Source organism: Pteropus vampyrus, unplaced genomic scaffold (assembly GCF_000151845.1).
Source record: "Pteropus vampyrus isolate Shadow unplaced genomic scaffold, Pvam_2.0 Scaffold82, whole genome shotgun sequence".
Lineage (NCBI taxonomy): Eukaryota > Metazoa > Chordata > Mammalia > Chiroptera > Pteropodidae > Pteropus > Pteropus vampyrus.
This window is the reverse complement of record NW_011888863.1, coordinates 482,576-510,333: the sequence shown is the minus strand read 5'-3', so window position 1 is coordinate 510,333 and position 27,758 is coordinate 482,576. Positions and strand designations below refer to the sequence as shown.

General features: G+C 33.7%; 1 protein-coding gene across 4 annotated transcripts in view; it reads left to right on the top strand.

The window, feature by feature from the left end:
* SOX5 (SRY-box 5) overlaps window positions 1–27,758 on the top strand; it is a 674,508-nt gene that overhangs the window by 468,085 nt on the left and 178,665 nt on the right. For all 4 annotated transcript variants that reach the window (XM_011363058.1, XM_011363057.1, XM_011363055.2 and 1 more), the window contains 3 exons: window positions 1,438–1,524; window positions 11,105–11,277; window positions 16,346–16,414. In XM_011363058.1, coding sequence (XP_011361360.1) covers window positions 1,438–1,524; window positions 11,105–11,277; window positions 16,346–16,414 — 329 coding nt within the window. The remainder of the gene's footprint in view (window positions 1–1,437; window positions 1,525–11,104; window positions 11,278–16,345; window positions 16,415–27,758) is intronic.

Sequence of the window (27,758 nt, the reverse complement as noted above, 5' to 3'; positions counted from 1 at the left end):
AGTAATTGTGGAGTGTGTGTGGGACTGTGTGTGTGTGTGTGTTTGCACCATACACACAATGTAAAGCAGTAATCATTCAAAGGGGTTTTTTTCCACTATTTTACTTTCTACAAGTTTTTAACATGTGAAAACAAAGCATTCCATATAGTTACAGTTATTCCAAGGAAAATTTCACCTTCACTTTGTTGAAAACTCCACACAGGCTTTGTGACCCTAATAGCTGATGGCTGTCAGATCTGAGCCTAAGAAAAGTAGGTAGCATTAGCTAAAGAGGAGGATGAAGATGCCTTAAAATGGGGGGAAAATTAACCAGTTTCTAATAATCATATGGTCTCTAGGCCAGACGGTCCCTTTGATAAGTTAACATGTACTCCCTTTATGCTCCTGGTAGGGGGTAGACAAATGTCTGAACAAACACAAATACACATAAACATCAATGTGGAGAATGGCAGTGTATGTCTTAGATCTAGATAATAAGTGTGGGTATTGTTATTTAGATGGAGCATACTGGGACACTTATCTTTTAGTACACTCTATTTTCTAACTGAATGCAGTGCTAATCGTAGGATTGAAAGCCATTGTAATTGTGTACCCATCTAAATGCTGACAAGAATATACAATTACATTGTTTGGAACTGAGTTTAATGTTTGGGAGTTTTATTAGCATTTATATTTACTTATACATTAAAATTCAAACACAAAAGGAGAGGTCAAAACTGTGTGATATATAGAAACAAATATCAGACTAAAGCACAACTTTGCTCTCTAAAATATGTGTGCCTTGTCCCAATACAGGGCATTTTAAGAGTGTGATACATATCTGAAATAAGCAAATAATAGGTTTCCATTATAGATATTCCTCATTTCTCTAGATTTTGCAATCTTTGTAAAGCTTCTTTTATACTAACTTTTTTTTTTTTTTTTAAATGTTCACAGTACTGGCAAATCTTGCCACAGTGTGCTTACCACCACACAATGTTAAACACATATTATAAAGTGGATGTAATTGTAAACACACAGAGGGATATAATTACATGTAGCAGATTTAAGAGCTAATTCTTTGCCTTTTTTTAACTCTGCATTTTATCAACATAATTATTTTTTGACTGCAGACTAACACCCTGAAATTGACAAGCATCCATTATAGCAGGAATTTATTCACCAAATTGAAAAACAATGAACCGCAGGTTTATATGTACCCATTGTCATAAAGAATTAGAACGGCTTTGTTCCGCAAGAGGAAAAAGCTAATGATTTTGAAACAGCAGGTGACAAAACACATTCTTTTTTCCTCCCCTGTTATCAGTTTGTTGATGAAGTCATTATGAACTGGGGCTTGGATAGGGATGGCCTTATTTTTAGCAGATAGACTTTTAATGAGCTCCATTGTAAAGGTAGTCATGTTGATTTGCTTATATATTTTTTTTCTTTACTTAGAAACCCCCAGTATTGAAAAGCTACTCTCAAAGGACTGGAAAGACAAGCTTCTTGCAATGGGATCAGGGAACTTTGGTGAAATAAAAGGTAATATGTTTGCAATTATTCTGATCTAAATGTACCAAAACGAAGCTAATGTTTAGGAATATGAATGGTGATGAAGTACATCTGCCCCCATCCCCTTCTGCCTTGTTCATTCTCTGTCTTTGGTGTTTCTTATTTCCAGCTTGAAAGTGGATTTTCTCTCTGTTCTCCTTGGATAAGCAGTGTGTTGTTTTAATAGAATAACCCCACTATAACTTTAATAGGCTTTGGTTTTCATCATTTTAAAAAATGTAAACGATTTATTTTATGAGTAGGAATGTATCTGCAGCAGGATTAGAAACTGCATATTATGAGATGATTTCATATATATTTTTATACATATACATTATATATATTATACATACATTTATACATGCACATTAGAAGTATGAATGTGTATAATCCACATTTAAAGCCAGAAATGATGAATGGGGATAAAAGGTTGCTTTGTACTAATAAGGTTTTTTTTTTTTTTATAAGTCAGAAATTACATACAACTAAGAGAAAGATTATACATGGACTTCAAATAATACTGAATATCCGTATTTTAATCAACTTTTGCTAATATCAAGGAGAGAAGATTTAATGTCTCATATAAAAATATAATCAAACGAGCCTTTAACACTAATTTAAAAGTGTGGTTTCTCATAGTATAGTAGGCAATCTCTGGTTTTTGTTTGTTGCCAATAGGACACTTTCGATTCTGAATTCTAAAGGATTATTTTTTTTTAGGAAAAAACTCACTTAATTCATTAATATTAAAATATTTAGTTATATATTACTCCGTATATTTTATGAAAATGCTGAATCTCTAAAATATCACCAGATTTATATTAATATACATGTAGAAATAGGTGTATAAATAACTTATGTGTGTATGTGCATGTGTTTTTCCCAATGAGAGAAAATTGTCTCTTTAAGGCTCTAATACATTAAAGCATTTAGCAAACAGATAATGCATACATCGGTCTTCTCAAATATTTGGTCTACATGATACTAACATCTCAGGAATTTGAAACTTCCAGAAAATGTTTGACTGAATATTTCACTTTTCATCCATATATTTGTAGTTTACATATATTCAGGCTATAATTAGGTAGGTGCAAAAAGGTGGTAAGAGAATGAATATGTGCTGATTAACAAATTGAGTAACCGAAATCTATAATGGGATCAAATTGAAACAATTAATAATATGCTTTAAAGAGTTTGAAGACAAAGTTTAAAGAGAATAAGAAGTTTCTTTTTCTGAGGCAGCAGATCCTTTGCATTACTTTGTTGGATTTTAATCTATTTGCACCTGAGATAAAGGATTTACTTTCTGAGGTTCTGTATTCTCCTCTGACCTAGGTAATAACTGAGATTAGAGCAGAGAAGACCACCTATTCCAAACCTTGTGATCTTATTCCATTGGAGGACAAACATTTTTCCCTCCCTTGTTTTCCTCACAAGTCAGACTTAAAAAGCAGCAACAACAGTGATGATAAGCTCAGAGGAAAGAAGCTCAGCTGTCCTTTCAGGCTTGCCTGTGGGGTTAGTTCAGGAAGCTATAGTACAGTCACAAAAGAAGTTTCTGTCTTTAATTTTGAGTTTTTTAAGCTTCACATTTGGAGCACAAGTTTGGTTATTGTCCTCTGGTTCTGTTCAAAAAGCTGTTTTCTGATGCATTTTAAAAGAAACTATAGATCTTTTTTTCTGTTGGAGGCATGGTTATTAGGTGCTCAGATCAGGTTTGGCAGAAGACTGGGAAAATTGTGCTGGGTTACTTTTCCTGCTGACTGCCCGTGACAGTTGCAATTACTATTCATAGGTTCATAGGTGGCTAGAAAGTGGAGAGGATACAATAGTGTACTGCACTCTGAGGGTAAATAAATTTGACTTAATGGTTGTTGGGGGGTCAGACATGATGATTATGCAGTGCCCAGGAATGTGGTTTTCATGCCACCTCAGGAGTTAGACAAGAATAATGGCTTAGCTGTTTGGCAGCCGCTTATTTATGAGGCAAATAAAGGTGTAAGTCTCATGTATGCGTATGCTGTTTTTGGTCAGAGAAGGGAACGATAAGTATGAACTTTTTTTAAATCTGAAAATATGAACTTATTCTATTATTAGATGATTATAAATGATACTTTAGAATAATGTATCTGAATAGAATCTTTGCATATATTAGGATGTGTACAGCCTTTATAGTATTTACCAAACCTTCTCGTGGACTGAAACTTTTCTCTTTCATTCACACTAGTCAATTTTAATTTAACTTTATTTAGCTCCAGGAAAAACGCAAGTGAGTAGATAAATATGCACGCACGCATGTGTGTGTGTGTGTGTGTGTGCATGTGTGTGTGCAGGCACACGTGTGTGCGTGCGCACGTGCATGAACCTATTCTTGAATATCTAAGACTATAGCCAAGTGAGGACAGAGCTCAGTTCCTAAGTGCTGGCTTCGAGTTGCTGTGAGCGAATTACTTTTGGGGCATTTGACAAAGATTAAAATTACAGCTTGGCAAAGTTTAAAGAAGTGTTTCTTACTATTGCTATTCAAAAAGTAAAAATTATAAACTTTTAAAAGTAGGAGAAATAGATAGCATTTTGTCTGGATAAATTGTTGTCATACCTACTTAAAGTCATTTCATTTTTTAAGAAACAATATGAGTTTGTAAAGGTCACCACTCCAAAGTGCATATAATTATTTTTCCTGTTAGATTATTTTGCCTGTTAAAATTTATACTATTTTATGGTCTGGTACTTTGGAAATGTGAAGTAATTAGGTTTTACAGTTACATTAGAAACGATCCTCTAAAAACACACACAGAAAAAGGACACCAGTTCCAGTTTCGCAGAACAAAACAGTCTGACTAAAAAGCTCTGCTGACAGCAAACAATCAATATATGTTATAAACTGATTAGCTGCCTGGAGAAGTTATTTATTTCTTCTTCTCTGATCAGCCATACGGTGTAACTGTCCAGTTTACAGAGTTTTTTGCCCTTATCTATAGCAGAAGCACTGAATAAAAGTTGTGCAAAAGATGAAGAAATACCTTTTATAGCCTCATAGTTATTGAGAAGTGGGGAAAAAAACAGTGCCAGCAACTCCAGTTTGCAACCAATTGTGTCACACACTGTTTCAGCTAGCATGAAATTCCATTATACTGAATGTCATTGCATTGGCACTTCACCTGAAGACAGTACCTGGGGATCCATGGTAGCTTTGACTCATCTAAACAGATCATTTGTTTTTCAATAAAGTCATTGAAAATTGTTTTTTACTGACTTAAATTTATTTGTAGAATTCTAACAAAAATATCTGCATGTGAAATTCTCTCAAATATTTCTATCTTGATGAGGTTAATAAAAGAAGAGCATTGTTTAAGAGGTTTTCTGGCTAGGTTACTCAGAAACACCTAGATCAGTTTCTCTACCTGCCTTGTTTGAGGAATTTCTTAGAGCCTGATTACTTTCCCATCGGTATCTCTGGTAGACCCCTCTTACCCTGCTCGGAATGCGTTAACTTAGGTCAGCAAAGTATTGTATCTGATTTTAAGGAAAATGCCAGCTGCAGTTAGTATAATAAAAAATGGCTGTTTTTGAAAGCTATAATTTTGTTCTTTCTAGCAGTTGGGACATAAAGGCAAATACCTAACAGCTCTATAATGCCAATAATGGATTCAAGGATATAATCTATTCAACAATACTGTAGCCTTTCAGAATTCATGACTTAAAGACATCCTATGTGGATTCAACATGCAGATTAAAGTAGATCCTTTCTTAGGTGGCATAATATTTTGAGATAAAAGAGGTATATAGATTTAATATTTGGCTCGAAAGAGATAATTCATTAGACATTTTAAAAACAAGCAGGCTTAGAATAAGAATCAGATCCCAGGTAGTAAATCCGAGGGACAGAGTTTGCCTTCCTCTCTTGTTGGATAAGCGTGCCACTGAAAGAAGCTTTAGTTGTAAATTTAGACTGACTTAAGTTAGTTTTCATTCATTGTATTTTCAGTTCATTTAACAAATACCATTATTTGAATGGATCTGAGTTTGATTGATTGATTATCTCTTCCATTTAAATGTAAACTCAGTAAAGTAGATATTCTTGTCTGGCTTGTACACTGTACACTTGTACACGAACACCTGCGAGGCATATAGGAGGAACTCTGTTGATACATGCTGAATAAATGAAAGAAAAGAGCCAGTCACTTGAAGTAGTTCTCAATTGGGAGTGATTTTGCTCTACCAGAGGAAATTTGGCAATGTCTGGAGACATTTCTTGGTGTAATAACTGGGCGGGGTATACTATCAGCATCTTGCCAATGATGCTAAACAACACAGCTCCTCAGAGAAAGAATTGTATTGAAATGTCAAAGGTGCCAATTGGGGAAACCCTTACCTAGAGGAAGAATTTTCCAGGGGAAAAAAATGGAGTGCAAAGGACCTAAGGTGGGACCAAGTTTGCATATTGGTTTTAGAGGCACTCAAAGAAGGTCATGTGATTGAAGCATTTCGGCAGAAGAGAAACTGAGAGAGGTGACGCCAAAGAGAGTAGAGGCCTGATCATTCAGGGCTTTGTAAAGGTAAGGAGTTTGAATTTCATTCTGTGTGCAGTATACAGCTATGAAATGGTTTTATACAGGCATGTGACATGATTTTATTTACCTTGCTAAACATCACTCTAAACATTTGTTTAAAGGATAGGTTTTAATAGAGGAAGTGGTAGAAGCAGGCAGAATAGTTAGAAAACTGCTGTAGTAGTCAAGGCAAGAGATGATGGTGGTCCTGATTAAGAGTTAGTAGTGCAAATGAAGATTCATAGACTGATTCGTAATATTGTCTAGGGATAGCAGGACTCCCAATGCATTAGATATAGAAGATGAGGCAGAAAAAAAGAATCCATTGTATGGATGGTGATCTCTCTTATTGAGATGGGGATGACTGAAGCCGGTTCCCTTTCCTCTTAACTTCTGTTACATTATATTGAGAAATGTTCTGACCTGTGCTTCTTCTAAGGAACCTATAGAACTAAAGGAATACCTCACGCCTGTATTATTATCATGCCTGTGGTTACTAGGCAGTAAGAAGAAGTGAAACATAGAATATATTTGTTTCTTACTTCAATAACCCTTTTTCCTAAGGGAATTGAAGCAGGACTAGCATAGATTAAAACACACATGAGTGCAAATAACTGAAAAAAATGAAGATAAATTCCTATCAATGACACACACACATATATAAACTCATACCATTAGCTAACTGAATCTAATGAAGCTAGTCCATACGTATATGATTTTGTCCCCATAGTGTTACATAATTGTATGAATCTTAAAATTCTGAATCTAAGTAAAGAAACGGTAACTTTTCTTTCGGTTTAGTGAGCCTCTGGGATCTTCCAATGATGTAGTTAATTTTCTTTCTTTTTTTAATCTAGGATGTTTTGTGACCATTACTGGTTTCTCCGATGCTTATAAATCACTTATTGGACCCTCCACACTCACTGGAAGATGATTATAAAGAATATGACGATTTAGAGATGAAGCCATAGGGCTTACTTCTTCATCTTGGTTTAGTTCTTTTATAAAAATAAGGAAAAATTTATTTTCCAAAAACCTAATTTCCTTGGTTCAACTCACACTTATGCAAGTGATAGATGATAAAACAGTTCACCATTTTTCTTGGCTACGTGGCATGCCTAAACTTGAGAGTGGTTTAAAAAGAAGGGACTTTGTTCTTTATGCCATTCATTAAACAGTTTTAGATGATTTGCTGTATGCCAGGTGCTATAGTAGGTAATGAAGATATAAAAGTTGGTAATGTACAGTTGTTGCTGTCACAACTATCTCTGCTGACTTTAGAAGACAACTATGAAAACAAGATAATACAATATAATATTTAAGTACCATAATAAAGTTACATACCGTGTGGATTCCCAAAGAAAAGAACAACTGTTATCAATGGGAATAAGGAAAAGAATTGTAAAAAACAAGACACAGGAGCTGGAACATGAAGAATGAATATTTATGTAGTTAGCACTTATGAAGGGTAGCATTTTGGAAGGGTAGTAGAAAATTCAGTGTAGCTAGAATTTGGGATACACAAAAAAGTAGGAAGATTAGGTTATATTTTGAAGGACTTCATTCATTCTTAAGAATTAATTGACATTTTATTCTGAAAACAGTGAAGGTGTTTCAACAGAGGAAGACTAAATTTGTTTTCTAGGAAAATAATTTGAGTACCTTTTTAGAGAATAGGTCTGTAGAGGGAAAAATTAATGACAGGAAGTTCTATTAAAAATTGTTACAACAATTCATGAAAAAGAAGATGAAGAATGACAGTAGAGATAGAGGAGGAAAGTTGGAACAAGTACTCTAAGTACTATATACAGCAGTGTTTGTTATATTATCACTTATGTAAAATAAATTTTTATGGGTTGAATTATGTCTTTCCAAACATTTGTGTGTTGAAAGTCTCCCCCCTAGTACCATAGAATGTGACTGTACTTGGAGATAGGATCTCTCTGGAGGTAATTAAGTTTAAATGGAGTCATTATGGTTGGCCCTAATCTGAGTGGTGTCCTCATAAGAGGAGGAAATTTGGACACAGACATGTACAAAAAGAGATGATGTGAAGACACAGATGAAAGTGGGCAATTTGCAAGCTAAGGAAAAAGGTGTTTTTCCTGGAACATATTTTTCTGGAACATATTTTTTCCTTACAGCCCTCAGAAGGAACCAACTCCAGTGACACCTGGTCTTGGACTTTTAGCCAGTAAATTTAAATTTCTATTGTTTAAGCCACTCAATCTGTGGTACTTTGCTACAGTAGCCTTGGTATATGCTTAAATCTTTATTAACAAGTATAGGCTACCCAAGAAAATAATAATGGTGGTTTCTTTTGAAGGACAGTGTTGAGAGGGGATCTTTCATTCTATACACTTCTATAATTACTGGTTATTTACTCATGTGAAGATAATAATATTAAAAAAATAAATTAATTAAAGAAAAACAAAAAATCTATTTTGAGGAAAAATTTTTATTTGTGGATAATAAGGATGGCTGGCTGAGAAGAGAATTGAGAATGACGTTAATATTTCTAGCTTAGAAAATTGATTGAGTGATAATGCTTTAAAAATTGGAGCAAAATATAGAGTTCCACCTTATACATATGAAATTTTAAAATTTCATATCTACACTTAGAGATATTTATCCTACATCCATAAATAAGTTGGTAGGGCTAGAAGACAAGCTTAGGGTTGGTATATACCTTAATATTTCATTGACTCTGAGACAGTGTCCATTGTAAGACTCAGAGAGTTTAAAAGACCCCAAATAATGGTCTCAGAATTGTTGAAATACAAAGTTTGAGAAATGAATCATATTAGTTAGCTCAAGGCCAAAAGAAAGGTAGACTGGGAAGATTTTGAGCATTTCTGAGTGGGCAGAAGAAGAAGAACCAGTAAAGACGATTGAGAAGAAAAGGTTAACTAAGTAGGAGTTGAAACAGAATTGAGGTGTGTTTGAGAAGTCACATGAGAAGGTCAAGATGAAGGGTGACAGGCTAAAGGTTCAAAAATTTTGAATTGCATATGAACTCTGAAATTAGATTTGCTTTAAATTTCAAATAAATCTTATTTACATCTATATTACTGAGACAGAAAGGTTTTGTTAATCTTTCATATATTGTTGCCAAAATGATATTTGTTTATACTTATCATCAAATAAGTATAATAAGTATATTTCTTTACATATTGGTATTATATCCGTTATTAAAATGCATAATGCCACCTTAAGCTTTTAAATTATTCTTCCACATATTTACATGAAATACATTTTTCTGAGTATGTAAATAATAGTAGTCATTGTAGAAAATTTTCTAAATATAAAAATATGAAAAAATATTAGAATGACCTACAATCTATCACCTAGAAATAGCCACTATTAATGTATTCATAAATTTTCTTCCACGTGCATGCATTGAGGTGTTTATACAGAAGTTTCATTTCTATCCAGCTTTTCTACCTAGCTTTATGTGATGAACAAGTTTCCATATCATTAAATATCCTTACGTACTTTTATCACAGATGCAAAATGATCTAGCATATGGATATTCCATAATTATTTGACCATTCCCATTCGATATTTAAGTTTTTCTAATATTTCATTTAAAACACTTATTAATACTTATCTTCATTTCTGATAGTTTTCTTGGGCTAGATTTTTAGAAATGACATTGCCCCCTTGAAGATTATGAGGATTACAAGACAGAATACGTATAACTCTTCCTAGTGTGTATCCTAGAATTGTGGTAGTAATTTACTCCTCTACTGACAGAGTATGAAGATGCACATTTTACACTAATTTGAATATTTTCATTTAAAAAATATTCCCGGTATTTAGATTATTTAATATTAAGATTCTAATTACAGTAGTCATATACTTATTATGCTTAGAGTAAATATCCTTCTTTTAGATGAAATCCAAATATCTATTGAACACCTGCCCTGAATAAGGCTAGATTCTGGGAATAAGGAATATAAGCCATGATGCTTGCTTTATATTGACTCAGAATTTCTTTTCTGGATGTTTGCTCTCTGGCCAATTTTCTAAATTACATTAGAAACTTTATTTTCATTCCAAATGGGCACAGATAAATTATAAGCTACCAACTAGAGCTACTACTTCCAAAAAAAGCAAGCACACGCTTCTTCGGCATAAATTGGTAGGGAGAAATGCAGTGGAATGCAGAGGGTGACAGAGTTATAACAGAATCTTCTATCTAATTACATATACAGGTGGCAAATGCATTATTAAAATAGTGGTCAGTGTCTTATGTTTCAAATGAATATTGTATTTAAAAAGTATGTTCTCTTCTACTGCTAGTACTTTATCATAGGGATCTTGTCTATCTGGTGAATTTTAAGAGAACAATTAAAAGTGAAAATGTTTCTTTTTCAGTGAACTGCTCACATTTCCGGTTTATCAAATTAGTATTTTTAACCTGACTCAGACTGTTCACTGGCATGTTTTCAAATCTTGATCGTGGTATTTATTTTATTGCATTTATTTTATTTTTATTATTATTATTATTTAGATGAGACAACCCTTGGTTGACCTCACATATTGCAAGGACCTTGTCAGAAGATTAAGATTCTTTTTAAAGAATATCACTGATAGTAATACCTTGATTTCTTAATAATTATGGTTATTAAATTTTCATGTTTTTGTCTTGCTTCTTTATTTTGATTTAAAAAAAAACTACTTAGGTTCTTTTTATTTCTATCAGGCCCCAGCATAGAACATTAATAATAGTAGTAGCTAAACCTACAGTTTTGGAATTACTTGTAAAATAAAAGAGAAAAAAACTATATATATTATTACTTGTCACAAATTAAAAAACAATAAAAATATTCATTCATTCTGATGTTTAGTAATGGGTAAATAACCATCACAAATCTAAAAGAAGGTAAGTATATGTTTGAGTGTTGAATCTTATATTTGGAATAGTCCTATGTACGACAGAATCATTGTCATTGAAAAATCACTGTCTTCTCATTTCTCCTTTCTTGTATGTTTTATTGTCATATTATTTTCAGGGACTCCCGAAAGCCTAGCTGAAAAGGAGAGGCAGCTCATGGGTATGATCAATCAGCTGACCAGTCTGCGAGAGCAGTTATTGGCGGCACATGACGAACAGAAGAAACTGGCTGCATCTCAGATTGAGAAACAGCGCCAGCAAATGGAGCTGGCCAAGCAGCAACAAGAACAGGTGAGTACAAACTAGAGACACAGTCAGATTCCTTAGGCTTTGTTTTCCCTGCTATTTTTGTCACCTTTGTAGGCATACAAAGGTAATTAAATCGTCTCCTCCCTGCCCCCACGTAAATAAATAAAAAGGCAAAACAAAGCAGACAAAAAACTCTGACCTGAAGGAGGTTACCGGCTACTTTAGTGGTTCGTAATGTGAAAGTAATTATAATCAAGGTGAAATGCCAAGAGTTCATGAGAGAAATACCAAAAATAACCATAGAGAATCCAGAGAATATTTCCAGTCAGGAACATTTTAAAAGATTTCATTAAACAGATTTTCGGTATAAGCTTTGAAGAATAGGTAGGATTCATCTACTACAGTAAAATTTCAATTATAGGGCAAGAATATTAGATAGGAGGATACCATAATAATTTAAATAAGAAAGAACAAGAATCTAAAGTAGACGCAGTAATGAACATGGAAAAAAAAAAAAAAAGAAAGGAATAAAAGCCTTGACTAACGCAGAGATTTCACCAAAGAATTATGGTTACTTGAACTTTTTGAGTGGGCAAAAGGGAGAAAGAAAGTCTTGAACCTGACTAGTAAGGCAAGTCAGGGAAAGGCTAGCATTAGAAAAGAAAGTGGCTTTATTATGTTGAATTAAAGCTGTTGTCAGGTTGTCGTCTGAAAGGACCTAGACACAGGTAGAAATGTCAATCAACAGTTTGAAAGAGAGGGGTGAGCTAAATGTCTTATATTATCTACATAGAAATGGTACTTTAAACCACTGGAGTAAATTAGTTTTATTCATTTGATCAACAAATAGTAATTGTGCTGCTTATGTGCCAGGCATCGTGCTAACTGCTGAGGCTACCTCAGTTAACCAGAAAGACAAAGAAAAAGAAATTAACAAAATAATTTCAAATAGAGATAAGTAAATTGAAAAAATGTAAGAAGAGTAATTTTATAAATAGTTATTGGTATGGCAAAGAAGTGGTTCTTAGATTGAGTAGTTGGATCTGGCAATTAAGCTCAGATCTAAATGACACACAAGAAATAGCCATATTAATATCTGGGCACAGTGTTTCATGCAGAGGAATGGCAGATTTATAAGCCTTCAATTAGAGTAGTGGTGATACCTTGAGAAACTGGAAAGGAACTAAGGGCAGATCCTTTGGAGATACTATATATAGCTGAATGAGGAAAATGAACATACCAGAATCAAGAAGCTACTAGGCTTGTCATTTAGATTCTCATCATTGGCCTTTAAGACTGTGGCTTCTGTGGAGCTTTAGTAGCAGAAATGAGACAATAAGAATTGACATATAAAAGAATTGGTATGTAGTGCTAAAGTGGTGGCAATGCATAAGAACTGTTACTTGAAGAAAATTGGTAGTAATGAGAAGGGAAACTAGAGGGTGTTATAGGGCGAGTACATCTTTTCCAGGGCTATCTCCCTTTAACATCTCATGTTCTGAGCTCAGTCTACTCATTATCCTAAATGGAAGAGAACCATTATTTAGTCAAGGATATTTGTGTGTCCCCACAAGTACTGCAAAATCTTCTAAATAGCTTTCAAAGTATAAACTAGCAGAGTTGAAAGAAGTAAAGAAATATTCGGATTATGTTTAAGGAGACCCCTTTTCATCCAGTGTACTCTACTAAGTGGTTCATTTCTGCTTGATAGATGATATTTTATTTTTAGTGAAATAGCTCATCATTTTCCTTAAAGATATATTTGGCTTGTTACTGGCTGTGGTCCATATTCCTCTTGCTTTACCCGTATAATAAAACAGTTCAGAATACTTGTCTATGACAGTCTAGAAAAATACCACATTTTTCTTGTGTGTTTTCACTCTTAATACCTTCAGACATCTTAATTCTAAAAAATTCTAAGAGCCTCTGAAACTATACTTCAGATGGTGATATTTCTTTGTAGAAAATCCCTACTTTGGTGGGTCTTAGGGCTCAAATCCCTCCTTTTGGGTCTGATTATCCTTAAAAAAAATCTGAGCAATCACTAATGGAGAGCAAGTTTTCTCTCTTTCCCTTTCACATTCTGTTGGATCTCCAAATACAAAGGATTCTAGAATCTTTTACTTTCTCTGACACTCTCCTTGGAACTTTAGAAATCCTGTGTTCTTCCAGAATCCCTTCCCTGTATTGGAGAGATGCCAAGCAATGATGCCTACACAGCCTGAGAGAAGATAGCTCCTGGTAGCTACAGGTCAGGTTTCTGGAGCCCAACCTGCCCTCCATGGAAGTCCCTCTCCACCACGCAGCGCTGGCATGCATAGTCACCACTCCTGTGGCCACCAATCTTTTCATCAGGGCACAGGGAACTCTCTGAAGGGCACATAGTATTTATTCTTTAAGATTCAGGCTAGGTTTATGTTCTCTTGAGAACTCCTTTTCTGATGTTCCTCCTAACACTCCCTACTCAGTATAGCGTGTCCCTACTCTGTGCACTCTAACCTTCTTGTTATAGCCCTTAGAGATGCTAATGAACCTATCTACTGATCAGCCTTTCCACCAGACTCTGAGTTTCATTTCATTTTTATCTATTCAACAAATATTTATTGAGCACTGATTTGATGTTAGTTTCTGCTCTAGTTACTGGGCTACAACAAAGAATAAAACAGACAAAAATCCTTCATGTGTTGAATTCTAATTTTGAAGAGATAGAAAATAAGTAAAAAAAATAAAAATAAAAAGATAAAATATATTATATGTTGATAAGGATTATGGTGAAAAATATAGCAGAGAGTCAGGGACGAGGGTACCAAGTAGAGAGATAGGCTCTTTTAAAATGAGTGCTCAGAGAAGACCTTGTTGACCTTATTGATAGGGTAATATTTGAGCAGAGATTTGTAGGAGGTGAAAAAGTGAGTCATCTAGGAAAAGACTGTTTCATATGGAGGGGAAGACAAGTGTTTCATATGGAGGCTCTAAGGCAGAAGCATCCTTGGGAAATAGGAAGATCCTTGATGTGTTCAAGAGACAGGACTGCAATGTGCCAAGAGTGGTGTGACGAAGGACAGAGAGAAGGAGGAGAAGAAGTCAGAGGTGACATGAAGCCAAATCATATTGGACTTGCAGATACTGGCTTTTACTCTGAGTGAGACAAAGTATTTTGAAAAGATGAGTGACAAGACACAACTTATATTTCAAAGGATCTTTTCAGATGCTGGTTAATAATTGGCTGTAGGGAGCAAGGGAAGAAGCAGAACGAGCAAATAGGAGGCTTTTACAACAATCTAGGCAAGATGCAATAGTAGCTTGGAATGGGAAGAAGGATGGAAGGGTGCGAAGTGGTCAGTTTCTTGATAAGTTCTTAAGATGCTGATAAGAGGATTTAATTATCAGCTAAAATATTGGTATGTAGGGGAAAGGAACTGGACTTAAGGAAAAAAGCAATATTTCTTTTTCTACCATCTGTGTTCCTACCTTTCTGCAAAAAAAAAAAAAAAAAGATTTTTTTTTTTTTTACCATATTCCTAAGGTAGAAGAAAGCATTAAAATAATCTTAATTATACCAATATCCATAAGGGACATAAAAAGTATATTGTGCAGCCACGTAGTTCATCCCCTTCATTTTGCTTCTTTATTTTTATTCATAGTAAAGGACTATGTATGTATCAATTGTTTTCCTGAATTTTTAGCTTTCTGTTACTGAAGTTAAGGGATATACTTTTTTAATGAACATGAAAATGATTATAATATGAGGATAAGAATTAGAGCTTATTTATGAGTGTGATTTTACATTCTTACCAGGTTTCCTACCTTATATGACACAACTGTTAAAAATTTTCTTCTCATCTTTTCAATCAAGCATTCTTCATCAACTATTCATTCTGTACTCCTTTTGCTCCAGACTTTTTCCAAATGATGAGCAAAATGTACATGATCCCTAACCTCACTGCATTTATGGATTTCTACCTAGGAGACAGAAAGATGTTAATTAAAACAAAAATAAATAAATAAATATAAAATCATAGCATGCTGTGTATTAAATAAGAGGATATCTTATCAGAGTAAATTATGGAGTGATCGTTCTAGTCCCTGGCTTGGAAAACAGTTCAGATGACCACAGTGAGGGCTAAGTCCTGAGTTTAGTTTTGAAACTGTTGAATTTGAAGCACCTTTGAGAATGTCATTGGATAAATGGGTCTGAGGCTTACAGCAAAGGTCTAGGCTAGAAAAATAAATTTACAATCACTTGGCACATACATGGAAGTAGGTACAGAAGAAAAATCATTGAGTCTAGAATTAAGCCTTATAGAACTACAACAGTAGATGGCTAGACAGAGCCTTTGAAGGTCATTGAGAACGAATAAACCGAGAGGTAGAAGCGAAACTAGGAAAATGTGATGTCCTAGAAGCCAACAAAGTAAGTTTGGGATCACTGAAGTTTGGGATCACTTAAGTGTTGAATTCTGATGAAAGGTTAAAAGTTGAAGACTAAAAACACTTCAGAATTTAAAAAAATGGAAGTGATTGGTGAGTATATTAAGAATCATTTTAGTAGAGAATGGGAGCAGAAACCAGAATGGAGTATATTGAGGAATTGGCAGTTTAGAGGTTTGAGGGAAGCAGAAATGAGGACAGTATTTACATCAATCAAGCAATCAATAAACAACCAAACAAAGCAAAAGTACCAAAACTTCACTAAGGAATAAAACATCTTACAAAACTCTGTGCTATGCTGAACTTTTTGGTCACAACTCCCTGTTTATGCAATATTCTCATAGAAAAGAGTCGAAAATGTCAAAGACAGTAACCTTTTTAATGTATTGCCAGGAAGCAGGATTTTTAAAACTCTCAACATTTCTTACTGATTGGATCACTGATGTGCTATATTCGTTTTAGGCTAAATAATAATAATAGTAATAACAGTTTCTGAAGACTAAATGTCTTATTTGATCCTACTTAACGATGAATTGCTGGTACCGTAAGGACACAGGTACATCTATATGCATCATCTTAATCAGCATCAAATCAAACTTTGAGAAATAGAATATTGGTAATTTCCCCCTGGGACTACAGTGCTCTTTAAAAATAATTTTTATGTGCAATTTCTCCACAGATTGCAAGACAACAGCAGCAGCTTCTGCAGCAACAACACAAAATCAATTTGCTTCAGCAACAGATCCAGGTCAGAAATCATAATTTCATACTTATGTCCAATTAAAAATTACATAATTTGTTTCTCAGTCTTAGGTGGACCCAACTGAAATGACCTCTAAAGTAAAAATTGCTTTCAATTTAATTCATGACACGTTGCCTCCTGTGGCTCTCTGCCATAGGCCCTCCTGAGTCAGGGAGCTCCAGTCTAAGCAAGCTGACAGTAATTTTCATCCTATATTGAAGGGAAATTTATTAGAAATGTTTCATTTTCTCTATTTTTTTTAATGTTTAAAATGTGCCTGTAAGTGTTCTTAATGGGGGAGTTGCAGGGGGACCAAAGCAGAAAGGTACAGCAGGGTTTCAGCTAGCAAACAGTGGCAGAGAGAACGTTTTACTGTGTGCTCAAGAGCCATGTGTGATAAAGGTGGAAGTTAGGGAACGTAATGACTTGGTGTTCAAGTAGAATTTCACCCTTAGTGTTGCTGGAAGAAACCAAGATGGGAGGCTTTCTAACCTCCATATTTTTCCTTTGTGGAAATTTGCAATGTTGAAGAGCATCAACAAAGAAGGAAGAAAGCAGCTGTATTGGTAACAAAAGGAAAAAGTAGTTTTCCAGGGATATCACATGCTAGCAGCATGAACTTCTTTGACAAAATTTGTATCCCTTCCTGAAAATTCCCTTTCTGAAAGCACTTATTTCATAGAGCATTTATGAGCATTTCATGAGGTCATAGATGGAGAGCTTTAGTGTAGTGTCAAGGCACATAGTAAGTGTTCAAGACATACTTGCTATGACTAGCAAGAAAAGGAATCTAATTCATGGAGCTATGCATCCAACCCTATGTAACATTCTCCATCTGGAAGCAAATGTTAGATTCGCAGTCAGATTATCTGGGGAAGAATCCATCATTCTCTTGAAGTTATATTTTGAGAATCCAACATATTTTATTGAATGTAAATATCATAAATGACAGAGGCAAACATGTCAAAATTATTTTATTTGTGGGCTAATCATGTTTAGAATTTTTTGCCAACAAAGTTTATCTAATTGGGTCAGGTTCACTTAATTACTTTGCCCTGGATTATATAGCCCAATCAAGGTTTACTCATTCTTGTTCCACCTGAGATTTTAGTGAGCTGGTCGCAGCTTCAGTGAGACAGAGAAACATCAGTGAGATGATCCATCCAGGAGTCTTTGCCTTCTTTAACTGTAATTATGAGCAGCACATTTCTAATGTGATATGATCCATCTGTTCAGATCTGGAGTGTGGTAGTTCACTTCAGTGGTTTAAACTGTTCATTGGATTTCCATGTTCAGTCCAAGTATGCTAACTTTGAATATAGTTTTAGTTGACAGTTCTGCTTATCTACATTTCAAATGTTTTTAATTATTAAAAACCTAAGTTAAAAAAATGTTTTGGCAGTCTCTCATTGTAAATAAGATACAATTCTATAATCAGTGAAATGGCTTTTTGCAAAATCACTTGGTTTTACTGTAATTTGATGAGGGTACCAATGGTTTTAAATTTTTATAATTTTTATGAGACTGAGAGGGTCTTTTGCTAAACATAATTTCAAAACTATATATAAACCCATATTATAAACATGAAGAAGGCCCAATAAGCTTGGTTTTTGACCATTTAAATTTAACCAACACCTTCAGAACTTTTTTGGAATTATTCCACAATTATGACCACTACATATATAATGTGGATTTTAAGCTCACTCATAATGACAAAATGTTGAAATGAATGGATTCTTGCTCCAGATCATAGAGCATTATAATTTATGTCAGAGCATTTAAAAAATAAAGTGCATTAAAAATTACCTGCCCTAAAAATGATAGACTAGAGAAACTATGTTCCGGAGAGCTGAAGCCATGTTTAATGACTTGCCCAAGATTATACAACTAGTTATAGGTAGAACTAGGATCAGAAGCAAAATTTTCTGACTCTTAATAGAAATTTTGCTGAGTAAGAGAAATTTAAAAGTTTAGCATGTCTATTTGATCGAAATGTTAAGCTCCTGGCCTCCACTAGTTTGCAGGGTGAAAAACAACCAACCAACCCTGCTGGCCCTAAAGGAAATAATGTCACACTGATGGTAATTTGAGGAAAACATCAATAGAGATTTTGAGACATTATATCTGTGTTTGTCTTCTTTCTAGTTTTAGTACAGATAAATGTTACTGACAGAGTCAAAACCCATCAAGCTATTATTTTTAAAAAAAGAATTTGGAAAGTAGGGAATGTTTAAGGTAAAAAAATAAGTACTGAGCAAGATTGACAATCTGAAAGGAATTCATTTTCACAGCTTCTAGTATATTCACTAACTAAAAGCATAGTTCTAAAGCATATTGTATAAATTGTTAATTTGGGGCAGTCTTACAAGCACTTAATAGTTATAAAAGTCACAATATATTTAAAATCGTCTGTTGAGAGATTGTTCAAACAGTTATGGGAAACACTGATGTAGTGGCATGTGTAGAAATAGAAAAATGTAGAACAGATCCTGTTTTTTCTCACATAAATCCTTACCATATCTTTTTTAGAATGTTTTCTCTTTTTTTCTTCTTTCTACTTCCTCCTTTTCCTTGGCAGCATAGGACAAGGAGGAAGAAGAGTAAAAGTCAAACCTGCTTTAGTGAAAGGCAAATCAAATTTATAACAAATTTATTGTAAAATGTATTTTTGTCAATGCATACATAATCAAATGCTCACATAAGAATTCGCCATAGATTAATTTTCTTTGATATCTGGAAATACTTATGTGATATATTTAAATTTTGATCTACTTCTTGTTTCTTTCTTAAATATGGAGCCTTAAGATGACATAGAAATAAACATACCAATTTACTTTGTTCACCGTTTGCATATTCTTTGATGTGTTGTACTGTTGTTGCTTTGGACCTTAGAAAACAATGCATTCCAGTTCCTTTATTGATAGAAGTGTGAACTTCAATGCTTCTGGTCCACAGTTATGACCACCTTTAAAATTTTTGTTTCAATTTTAAATACATAAGACACTAACTTGGTCTAAGTATTGGTAGAGGCATGCAATTAGTTGGGTTAGACAGATCTGCTAGATGGGTTATATTGATAAGGTAAGAAAGTGGACAAATTTTCACCCTTGTTATGTTCCCCGACATTTTTCTTATTCTTTTACCGAGATTTCTTTAAATAGAGGCTAATTTAGACATCTTTATTTCATTCGAAGTACACGTGAATCAATTTTCAAAATATATGAACAAGTGTGTATTTGCGTGTATGCATATTCACCATTCACATATTCTAATGACGAGGTTATTTAAAATTTATTTTGACCTGTTAATTCTATCTTTTTTCAACTCCACATGAAAAGAGTGGTGGGAGATTTTACTCTATATTTATTTGAAGAGAAAAATGCTATAAGAATTAGCAAATTAGCCAATTTTATTTAATAACTCAGGCTCAATTCTTTATGAACTGTCACTCTTTAAAAAGCAACCGTAGCTCTAAAACTGCCTGATTGAATTAAAAGCTCAATCTACATTACTTCCTTATGAATGAATACTTGATAGAGTTATAGTTGTCTTTCAGGTTTACTCACATGACTCATGGTTCAAAGATTTAAGAAAGTTTTTGTTATTCTTTGCAATTTCATAAATTATTTCATTCTACAAGTAAAATGGTGTCATAATAACAGTAACATCTCACCTTTTCTCAAGAACATTTGTTCATTTCTTTATGAGACTTAATTTTAGGAACACCAAGAAGTTTCAGTCTTTTTTTTTCTATTATTTGGTAATGTTTTCCTTTAAATATTTATTACTTAAAATTATAGAACACTTTTACATTCCTACTTACTGTATCTAGCTAAATTTTAATGCTCATAAAATATAAGGTGAAATTTATAAATATTTCATAGAAAAATATCTTCCTAGATTTTTTTGAGGATAACTTTTATTTTTTACTCTATTGTTTATACTGCTGTGCCCATTTTAATTTCCTGAGTAATCTCTTTTACGTTAATTCAATCTATTTCTAATACTGATACTTAGGTGGTTTATATTTCCAGTAATGATCCTAAAACAATGGTTCATCTTGACCTGATTCACTGTTACCAAAACCTTTTAAAGTAAATGAATATGACCTCTAGTCATCCATTATGGCAACAAACTGAATGTTCCTAGAGACTCAAGTTGCCTTTTATCTTGAATGGGACAGGGTTTCTATAGCTTTGGGTGTGTATGGTGGAATTATGTCCTAATTTTAAATTTCTTACTTTTTTAAACAATACTTAGTAGAACTAAATGTTCTTATTAACATTTAATAGTGCCGGTTCAAAAACATGTTTTGCTATGAAATATATTTAAGATATTTTTAAGGGCAAATTTAAAAATATTGTCTTGTCAAGTACATATTGGTCATGATTCCCATACTGGAAGTTCAGTGTTTGAATTTTCATAAGGGATTCCACAAATTTGTTGCAGTCCCCCTTCTGATAAACTTGTCCAACTATTATTATTCATTATGTTCTCTTGGGGGCTAAGAATTGGTATTTAATAACTTCCTGTCACTGTGTGTTTCTGATTAATAAATAAAGCATATGTAGGTCTAGTAATAGTTTGGGGCAGCTGATTCTGTTTGGAGCTAAGGATAGCACAAAGGACAAATTTCTGTTCCTGTGTGTTGTTAGTTGGCCAGTGTATATTCCACAGGATGTAGGAAAGAGCTTGGTTCTTTAGATGATATATGATTATATTTAACTATATGAAATACAATTTCAATTGTATTAAATGGATGGAGAGCAGGTTTTCTGGAATTAGGCATACCCAAGTTCAGTCTCTGCATCTTCACATTTTATCTGCTGTGTGATCTTGGGAAAATAGCTTAATTCCTCTGAGTTTCATTATTCTTATCTATTAAACGGGAATTATAATATTTAAACCACAACAGGTTAATCCGAGGATTAAATGGGATCATTGCTGGCATGTAGTGAGCACACCATGCTAAAAGTTTGCCTAAGTCATTAGAACAAAACTTGTTCTTATGTATTTCTGATGATAGACAATTTAATTAATTTTAACAGCAAAAAGAATTTCTAGGGAAAAAATATATAATCTACATGGCAGCAGCCACTGAAAACTGAAAATTCAGTGTTCCAAATTCATGACTTTAGAATTACAAGAGATTTTTAGAAAGCTTTTATTTAGACCTATCTCTCATTTTGACATTTGTAAACTGAAAACAAGTAAGGTTAGATTTCTCCAATGTCAACATAAGTTGTTACTTGTGGAACAATGGCTGGCTTCCAAGTTTCTCAGTCTTGGCCCAGTTCATTTTTATTTCACTGATATTCTACCATTTAAGGTTTAATGACCCAAAGTTTTAAAATGAGTTTTCTTTCACTGGGAACTTATTTCTACAAAGTAAAAATACAATTTGACTTATGTACAATTGAATGACTAGGTTGCAGTCAAGGGCTCAACCAATTTGTGACAAAGGTTTCATTTTATTGGAGCCAAAGTTCTCTGAGCTCATTAAGAGTTTTGATAATTCTTGATAAATTATTATGCAGAATGAAATCTATTGAAATACAATATTGAAAACATAGTAACGTTAAAGGTGAAATAACAGTACCTGCCTGACCTGCTGTTTTATGATTTCTTTCTCTGAGTGTGGTAAGTTGAAACATTTTACCCATCTCAACAAGACCCCACACACATACATGAGCACAAAGAGATTGGAAAGTAACCTTGTATATTTAGGAAACTGGAAATGCCAAGAATAAACACGGGCAATTAAGGTAACATTTCAACCTGAGAAGGAAGTGCATTAACTCCTTGAGCTCGGACTAATATTTTGCCATATGAAATAAAATATGCCACAACTGGACAGAATAAAGTTCTTGACATTCAGATAGATTGTTAGAGGAGAAAATATGGAAATACAAAGAAGTAGCTTTATGGATGACTTTCCTGTCTCTCTTGCACTTTCTGGAAGCAGAAAGATAGGTGAGAAGACAGGTGACCTCTCCTAAAAGAGCAGTGATGCTAACTGCAGCTCTGTCTGTCCTTTTACTCAGAGGGAGCCACTTTTAAATCCTTTTAGCATTTAAAAAAATACATCTCCATGTAATTATTTAAGGACAGAATTTCAGTTATGCATATCATTTCTCTATCCAGATAAGTCTGTCTCTAGATAGAGATAAGATAGATTGATAGGCATATCTATTTTATTTTTTATTGATATAGCACATGCCACATGGCTAAGAATACAGGAGAGTAATGAAAGCAGCCTTCTAAAGCAGCCTTCTAAAGCACAGTGCCCAGGCCTTTTATTCAGGAGGAACCACTTTAAAATCTTTTAAGTTTTTATTTTAATACTCTTCTAGTATTTACTTGTATAATATGTATAAAAAATTTAATTATAATGCTACTTATGACTTATCAGCTTTAAATAACATTAACTTGGAAATGAAGATTTGCTTGGTTTTTGTATTGCCTTCCTGACATCCTCTCCTAATCCCCTCCTTCACCTCACAATATAGTTATATATGTCTTTTAAGTTCCTCCAATATATACGTTTAAATTTTAGTTTACTTACACATCTTTTCCTATTCTATTAACTATAAATAGTATCTCTTGACACTTGCCTTGTCAGATGAGATGGCATCTCTCTTCTCTCACTCCCAACTGCCAATTTCCATCATCTCCATGTTTACTATAAATATACATGTGTATGTGTGTGTAGGTATACATGTATACACACATAGCTATTTGCTTTACCAATTGTTTAATACTAAAATTTGAAAATCAATAATTGGTGTTTACATTAAAATATGTATATATTGTTTTCCGAATAGTCTAAATAGGGTACTCCTTATTTCCTTTCTATGTAGCTTTGTGCTTTCCGATTGCCTTTGTTTTTTTCCTCATGTTATTTGCCTTACTATTTCCATAAATTCTCAAGAGTAAATCAAATCTCCAGAATCCCCTTTTTCCTTGATATCTGCTTCCTTGTTCTCTGTCCTCCTGCTTTCATCTAGATTGATTGGTTCAGCTGATATTTTTGGATGTCCATTTATGACTTTCCAAGACTGGAATCATTATTTTCTGTATTGTTCTTCTTGGTTTATCCCCTTGTTTTGCTCCAGAACCACGTCAAGGAACTTCCCGAAAAAAAAAAAGGAAGGGCAGGGGGATACAGAGGATATGAACTTCTTGGGATAAAAATGTTTAAAACATATGCATGTGTAATAATGTTCCATTTTACCCCCCGCCCCCTACCCACCCCACCCCCCACCCCACACACGCACTTGATTAACAGTTTGGCTGCAAATAAAATTCTAAGTTGGAAATCATTTTCTTTATATTTCAAATCCATTAAATTCATCATTTTCTAGCATCTATGAGAAATTTGATGTTGATTTAATTTTTTGTTGTTGATGGTGACCAATATTTTTTCTTTCCAACAGTTTTTAGTACCTTTTATTTACTGTGACATTTTGTTAGGATGTATATTTTTATTTATTGTTATGTAATAGCATGAATCTTTTAGTCTAAAGAGTTGTGTTTTCACTTTGGAAAATACTCTGCTCTTATTTTTTTGACTTTTTTTTTTTCCTTTTAATTTCTAGTTCTCCCTGGATCTCCTAATTGGCAGATATTATGTTTTCTCAGTTAATAATTATGTTTTTTATTGTTCTTTTTTGTTGTTGTTCTTTCTTTATTCTTTCTAGGAGATTGCCTAAACTTTATCTTCTAAACTTTTAAAATGAATCTTATTTGAAAAATTGCCTTTTTAATTTCCGTGAGCTTCTTCTTGGAAATTCCTTGATAATTCCTTTTTTCAGGTTATCCTATTTTTGTTTAATGGATCATTTCTCCATGAATATTTTAGGGTACAAATTTGAGGGTGTTTTAAAAAATTAAATTTTCTTATTCTTAAATTATCTTTTTCCTCCATTTTTCATTTGCTGTTTATCTTGAAGTTTCTTTTATAGCTTTAAGTTCTACTTGAATTAAAATAATTGGTTACCTACTCAGATTTAAGAATGAGATCAGAAAAAGTAGATTGGGAGTTCTAACAGTGAATGAAGCTTTAGCAACAGGTAGGCCCTCTTTTAGTGAGAACAGGAAACTGGTCATGTATTACGTGAACACCATATATAAGTACTGAAAAATCTTTGTTCTGGGGTTCTAGTGATCACACTAGCTTATCTCAAGTTTCCTCATACTGTTCGATTTCTATTGAGGGAGTGTGATGTAGCTGGTGTAGAGGTAGACTGATGAGAGCCACTTTCAACTAATACTACTGTTTTTCAACCCAGGTCTCACTCCTGCTGTCTCTCATACCTGAGGTTTCAAGTCTCAAGACTTTTATTTGGGGGGAGTGGTTTCAGTGGATAAATTAATCTCTGTTTTTGCTTAATGCCTTCCATGTATGCTGTAGTCTTTTTCACCCACTTATATCAATTAAAATCCTACACTTGCTTTTCATCATCCAAAAATTTGGTCAAGTTTCTTGCTTGGGCATACCTCTTATTTTTAACTATCTTATGTTACATAAGTTTTTAAATTTATTTTTTTTTTATTTTAATGATATCTAAGGAAAGAATGGAGATAACTCTGTGTACATGCTCAGTCTATCACCTTGGAGGGTAAATCAGGGCATCATTTTTAAAACATGATCTTTCTTTTTAAATAGGAGAAAATACTCAAGAGAGTAACCAGTATCTGGGAATGAAGGAGTCTTGTAATGTAGAGGAGTTATTATAAAAAAGGTGAAGCTTGAGACTCCCAAACCAAACTTTAATAGTTCCAAGATTTGTAAAATACGTATTTTTTAGTTTCTTTGGTGGGAACATAGTGGGAGCAAGGGACATAGATATGGAGAGGTTCACTATTTTTTCTCTTTTTGATAAATGTATCAAGCAAAGCAAGATTATTTTGTATAGAATTTTAAACTATGTCCTCGATATTTTAAAGATGTTTAATATTATTATTGAGACCTTAGTTTAAATAACTGTATTTGATGACTACATTGAGATAATATTGACAACAGTTTTTGGAAGTTGTAGTCCTCATTCTATAATTTATTTATACTGACTTGGGCTCTTCACCAAAGACACGAAAAACGCATTTCATGGAAAGATATTCTTTTTTTCCTCATATTTTTCTACACTTTTTAAATTTATATTTTTATTTAAGTATAATTGGTATTCAAACTTATATTGGTTATATTAGTTTCAAGTGTTCAGTATAGTGATTCAACATTTTTATACCTTACAATATGATCACTCCACTAATTCTAGTAATCATCTGAAACCGTGCAAACTCATCACAACATTATTGACTATATTCTCCTTCCCCTTTTCACCCATCCTCTCACTGCCTCCATTCTGGTTACCATCCCTTTGGTCCCTGTTTCCGTGAGTCTGTTTTGGTTTTGTTTTATTTGTTTTGTTTTTAGATTCCATATATAAGTGAAACCGTATGGTATTTGTCTTTCTCTGCCTGACATTTCTTTTTTCCTCATTTTTTATGTGAATTCCTAAAAAATCTTTACTGTTATTTTTCTGTTATCCCATTTCTGTGCTGTTTATGTGTTTCTTCTTTCTCCAGTCTTTCCGGTATGATTTCTGAAGTGAAGCCTGGGTTCATTTTATTCAATATGGACATTTTTGGAGTCACTGAGATTGGCCCAGAAAGCAGACTGACAACAGTATTTCCCTGACTTTGCAACCTCTTCTCAAACAACATTACCTGTGGAAAAAGTTGAACACAGTTCCTCACTGTGATTTTGCAGTCCATATCTTATCAGTTAACAAAACAGAGTCCATCAGTGCTTAGATGAAACACTGGGAATGTAATTATCAAATAGTGAGAAAACAAAACAAAGCAAGTTAACAACAACAGATTTGAGTAACACAGGCCACAAATCAACTTGTTGGCCTAAAATAAACCTCTTTTATTTCACTTTGGTTGACAAATTAGTGTGGAAAATATAACTTACAGGCAATGAGAAACTAATTGACTTTTTACTGTGTGTGTGCTTGTGTGCGAGCATGCGTGCATGTGTGTGTGTGCTTGTGCGTGTGTGTTTGGTTCTATTTTTCTTCAGAAGAGAAAGACTAGCAGTCAAATAAAATGAGAAAAGAAAGAAAAATAGGATACGAGGATGGTTCCTAGTTTTCCCTTGAAGGAGAAGCAAAAAGCAAAACTGGAATTACTTCTTCTGCAATGAATAGTCTAGAAGTGGTCAATTCTCAGTCTTCATCATACTTGAGCTCACAGCAGCATTTGATAAAGTTGATCATTTCCACTTTCTTGTACTACTCTTCAATTGGCCTCCAAAAGACACAATCTACTGTCTTTTTATACTTTCTATTCCCCATTCTCAATATCATTTGGTGGCTTTCCCTCCATCTTTAAAAGGATAATTTTCTATAATTTTCCATCACTTGTCTTCTTTATTTTAACTTACTTCCTAAATGATCTCATCTGATGGTGTTTTATTCTGTCCTAAAGATAATACTCTAAAATTTATTTTTCCATTCTTGATCTGTCTCCAGGACCCTAGAGTCCAGTATCCAACTGCCTACTCAGTCTATTTAAATTGATAACCAATAGGCAACCAAATTTCACATTTCCAAAATAGAACCTTTATCTTTCTTACACTTATTATTTCCCTATTTATCCAACTATGAATAGGATACTATTTGCCTAGTTGCTGTTTCCAGTGACCTAGGAGTTATCCGTGAATCCTCACATTCTCTTACACCTTACAACTAATCCATCAGCATTGGTTTTTACTCTGAAAAATCTATCACTTGACCAACTTTTCACACTATTACTCTAGTCTAAGTCACTATCATTTCTTACCTAGACTACTGCAATAGTTTTCTAAGTTGGTCATTCTACTTCCTGTACCCTAAGTAGATTTTTCTTATAGCTTCTGGAGTGCTCTTTTAAATTTAATTGTGCTATAATCATGCTCAAAATCATATCATATAAAATAAGCTCCCTCATGTTATCTTAGTTTAGTGGGCTATACTTGCCTATACCACTGCTAACCTCTTTGACTCTCTCTCACACATTCCTGCCACCCTAGAATATTCTAGCACCAGAGCATTTGTATTTGTCATTCTCATGTAATGGAATACTTTCTTCATAACTCAGATCTTCACTCCATTCAGGTCTCTCTTCAAATGCCATCTTCCTCGGAAAGGCTGTCTCTGCCAACCCGACCCAAAATAGTCCCTGCATCCCCCAGTCATCTCTATCATTTATCCTGCTTACTTTTCTTCACAGCTCTAATTACCTCTTTATATTTACTTTTTTTTTTTTTTTTTTTACTCTTGCCACGATCACAATATAAAGCTGGCAA